Source organism: Octopus sinensis, linkage group LG8, assembly GCF_006345805.1.
Source record: "Octopus sinensis linkage group LG8, ASM634580v1, whole genome shotgun sequence".
NCBI classification, from domain to species: Eukaryota; Metazoa; Mollusca; class Cephalopoda; order Octopoda; family Octopodidae; genus Octopus; species Octopus sinensis.
The window spans coordinates 63,785,544-63,790,543 of NC_043004.1; the positions used below are offsets into that span (position 1 = coordinate 63,785,544).

The window sequence follows — 5,000 nt, forward strand, 5'->3', positions numbered from 1 at the left end:
ATATATATATATAAATCAAGCGTCTAGGAGGCGCTAAATTTCGAAACCGGTACCGAGTTGACCAGCATTTACTTGTTCTGACTCATTTGAGGTAAGACATTATTATTGTTCACTGATATTTTTTCCTATCTTGTCTGTAATAGATTTGTGACTTTTCGGTGGTACAGAAGTATTTTTTAACTTCTATAATTAGCGATATAGGTACTCACGTAGTACCCTTCTGTATATATGTACATATCTAATATTGTATGTATATATTTTATTAATTTGCCTGTACGGCTTATCACTTATCGATATTATCGCTTGTGATGGTATTTAAATAATACCATCCCTATATTTATTTAAACATATATATACAGATATATACATACATAACCTCTATAAATGGCTGATGATTGCTCAACATTTTAAAACTGTTGTAATACTTACAATGTTTAATAACATGATGTAGCTTGTAGCGATCGTACCAAATTACCAAAAATATTCTTGCTTATTTTGATTATAATCACACCATGAATTTATATGGATGATACCATACAAAATTCTGGTGCATCTAACTTAAGTACCATATTCATTTGAATCTAAATTTTGCTGAACTTATATATATATAAACATGTATATATATGTATGGTATATTATGTCTACAGGCCTATTAAACTTGGTGGATTAGGAACATTAATTGGACATGAAATATTACACGCTCTTGATGTTCATAGTACGTATCCAGTTCAGTATTGACGTATTTTACTCTCACAGAATCTCGGACTAATGATTATAAATAATCCTATAAATAGAATTATTTATAATTTATTTGCAATATATTTCACTTTTTAAATAATGTTTTAGAATACTATTGGTATTAGAGTTTTTGCATTGATAATCATTTTAACTTGATTTGTTGATGGTGAATTATAGAAATATTAAAATTATATATATGTACATATATATATATATATATGTATACATTTGTATGCATATATATACATGTATATATATATATATATATATATACATATATATATATATATATATATATATATATATATATATATATATATATATGTATATATATATATATATATATATATATATATATATAAAATATTATTAGAGACAAAACCACTATTTTGCAAAACAAACAAGGAAAGACTTAATCAATACATAAAATTTTAATAAATAGTCAAAAAAACCGCCACTATATATATATATATATATATATATATATATATATATATATATATATATATGTATATATATACATATATATGTATATGTATATATATTTCACGTTAAAAGTTTTTTAGAATTGTGTTGTTATTAGAAATTATTAGACCATAATTATTTTACATTGATAGGTTAGTATTTAATTGAAATATTTATCAAATAACAACACAATTCTAAAAGACTTTTAAACGTGAAATATATATACATATACATATATATGTATATATATACATATATATATATACTAAGCAATAAGGGTTTAGCAACGAATTGCCTTACCACATACCGAATTTAGAAATAGCAGTCAAAGGGTTATAGCTATTTCTTCTACTAAAAAGGGAGATCTCAGTAAAAACAGCATTTGGAAGGCAGACACAAACAGGTAAGAGAGAATGAATTGACTGTAATCTATCATACATTTTTTTAGTTATCCACGGACGTACGTTTCGAAATCAAGTTTTTAGGAAAGCATAAGAACTTGATTTCGAAACGTACGTCCGTGGATAACTAAAAAAATGTATGATAGATTACAGTCAATTCATTCTCTCTTACCTGTTTGTGTCTGCCTTCCAATGCTTTTTTTACTGAGATCTCCCTTTTTAGTAGAAGAAATAGCTATAACCCTTTGACTGCTATTTCTAAATTCGGTATGTGGTAAGGCAATTCGTTGCTAAACCCTTATTGCTTAGTATTACTTAAATTTTCCTCGAATGAGGCTTTTACATGCCGAAGACTACTTGGTGTAATTGATAATTTTTCCAAATTAATTAATTTCACCCTTCATTATTACGGATAACCATATATATATATATATATATATATTTATATATATATCTATATACATATATATATATACTATATAATATATATATATATATATATATATATATACATATATATATATATATACATATATATATATATATATATATATATATATATATATATATAATATATATATAAAATAGTAAAAAGTGAAAAAACTACAGAAGGCTTAAAGGTTAAAAAATATATATTTGCGTCAATATGTCTGAAGAATATTAAAAAAATTTTTTTCCTTACAGTGACATAATTTAGAAGAAAGACCGGTTTCGCGTTTAGCTTTTCAAATTTTCTTGCGACGTTATGTTTATGTTGAATAGAGTGATCGTTATGTTCATGTTCAAAAGAGTTCTAAATAAGGGGAGGTAATGAGTGATTTCTTCCGGTGTAAGGGAGATAATCGCTTAAAAGTTTTTTCCTTTCCCTTGGTGTGAATTTCTCTGTATCAGTATGTTGGCATGGTTAAGTCTGGGCTTGTACTTTTCAATGAAGAATGTTTCCTTGTTTAGTCTAATTTGTGTTGATGATCCGATTGCACATTGGTAAAATGGAAAGATTAAAAATTGTGGTAGTAGTTGCTTTCCGCATTTCTCAATGTGCTCACTAAAAGGTATCATTCTGTATTCTGGGAATGCAATCTGTTGTCGATGCAGTGTGCATCTACGTCTGAGTGATAGTCCCGTGGATCCCACGTAGTCTTGGTGGCAGCCCGAGCATTTTATGACATGAATTATGTTTTCAGAGGCACAAGTAAAGTTAGATTTGATCTTGAATTTCTGTCCCTCTTTAAAGAGGAATTCTGATCCTTCTAGCAGGTTTGGACATGTTGCACAGTTCGATCTACCACATTTTTTTACTTTTGCATCCGTAATTTCAGAAAACAATTTTGCCTTTGTGAGAATCTTTTTAAGTGATTTAGGTTGTTTGTAGCTTTTAATGATTTGGTGTATGTTTAGAATTTCCTTTAATTTGGGGTCCTTATGAAGTATTGGTAAATTCTGGGTGATGATGGTGAAGGCTTCTTTGTTTCTGGGGTTGTATGTAGATATGTAAGGTAGTATTTTCGGGGAAGGTGTGTTGTTGTGTTGAACTTTTCTTAAAGTTTCTATGTTGATTTCTGTTGCACGTCTGATCCCATCCTCTATGAGTTGAGTTGGGTAATGTCTGTCAATTAGGGTGTTTTTGAGTTCTTGCAGTCTAATGTTCCTGGTATTTTGTTCTGACACTATTGTGCATATCCTTCTTGCAAGGTTGAAGGGGATGTTTGTTTTAGTGTGTCTTGGGTGGCATGAATTAAAAAGAAGGTATTGTTTGGTGTCTGTGGCTTTGTAAAAAATGTCTGTTTCTATTTTAAGGTTAATTTTTTTAATTAGTATATCCAAGAACGGGAGTTCCTTTTGGTTGTATTCCATTGTGAACTGTATATTTGGGTTTATGCTGTTCAATAGGTTTTTAAATTTTAGGAGTTTATCTGTGTTTTCATTCCAGAGTATAAAACAATCGTCTAAGAATCGTTTCCAATTCTCTTTTATGTATTGAGAAAGGGGGTTTCCAAAGATTGATAAAGATTCCTGGTAAATGATTATTTCCATGTAGCCCATTGTTAGGTTCGCAATGACTGGTGCTGCCCTTGTACCCATAGCAATTCCGGATTTTTTACGGTAAAATGTATTGTCAAACATGAAGTGGTTATTATGTAGGATGAATTCAATTGATTTAGTAATGAATTCTTTACTGATCCTTTTTGGTATTTCTTCCGGAAATTGGTCCAGCCAGAACTGTATTGCCTCTAGTCCATAATTAATTAGGTATACTGGTATATAAGTTAACTACATCAAATGAAACCAGGATTGTCTCTCTTGGCTTTTTTTGGAAGGTGGTTTAACATATCTAAGTCATCTCTGATATGGCTATCGATATGTTTAAGGAAGGGTTTCAGGAGGATGTCCATAAATAGACTTAGTCTGTGTGTTTCACAGGTTGGGCCAGCTACAATGGGTCGTAGTTTTAGGTCCCCCGGGTTAGGTGTGTGTATGTATGTCTTTGGTGATTTTTTAATGGTTTCATTTATAATTTGGCTTTTATGAATTTTGGCAGACCATAGAAAAGGCTAGGTTTGCATTTAAAGTTTGTTAGAAAGTCAATCTCTTTGGTTGTTTGTTCCTTTTCATGGGTTTTAATTAGTGAAGATAGAGTTTTCATTATTTTTTGTGGGGTGTAGTTGGTAATTTTGTCATAATGTAGGTCGTCATCAAGCAAGGAAATTACAAGATTTCTATAGTATGATGTATCCATTATTACAACTGCACTTCCCTTGTCTGCTTCCTTAATGGTTATATCCTCATCATTTTGAAGTTCTATCAGTTGCTTCCATTGTGTAGGGTTAGAATTTGAGTTAACTTTCTGTTTATGTATAGTATGGTAGGGAAAGTTCTCAATGTGGTTACAGAATTCATCAAGATCTATATTTCTTCCTCTGTGTGGAATGTGTTCACTTTTGTTCTTGACTAGTGATTCATCTTCAGTATTGAAACTGGTTGATGCTTCTGCTAGTCTTAATTTTCTGCAAAATTCTGTTATATTATCCTTGATTTCATTTAGGTTGGCTCTACGTGGAGTTGGTGTAAATTTGAGCTCTTTTGAGAGGATGTCAATTTTTATGTTAGAAAGAGGTTTGGTTGAAAGATTGATTATCTTCGGTTTTTCCTTATTACTAGGTTCCAGCCTGTGTCCTGGTGTCTCTGGTCCCTGGCTAAAAAATGTTGGGTGTAATTTTGTTTGTATGAGTTGTCTGTGAGGTTGTGTGATATTGGGTCGGGGGAATGGTGGTATTGTTGCCCCCGATCGTTGTGTGTGTGGGAATCTATGGTTGTTTTTGTTTGTGGTGTGTGTAAAGTTTCTGTATGTGAAATATTTTTGTTTCGAACTGCTTGTATGTGGGATGTTGCTTGACA

The 5,000-nt window shown here is 30.6% G+C and overlaps 1 protein-coding gene across 2 annotated transcripts in view; it reads left to right on the top strand.

The window, feature by feature from the left end:
- Positions 1 to 5,000, top strand: part of LOC115215167 (membrane metallo-endopeptidase-like 1) — a 119,018-nt gene that overhangs the window by 72,942 nt on the left and 41,076 nt on the right. For both annotated transcript variants that reach the window (XM_036505428.1, XM_036505427.1), the window contains exon 23: positions 648 to 715. In XM_036505428.1, coding sequence (XP_036361321.1) covers positions 648 to 715 — 68 coding nt within the window. The remainder of the gene's footprint in view (positions 1 to 647; positions 716 to 5,000) is intronic.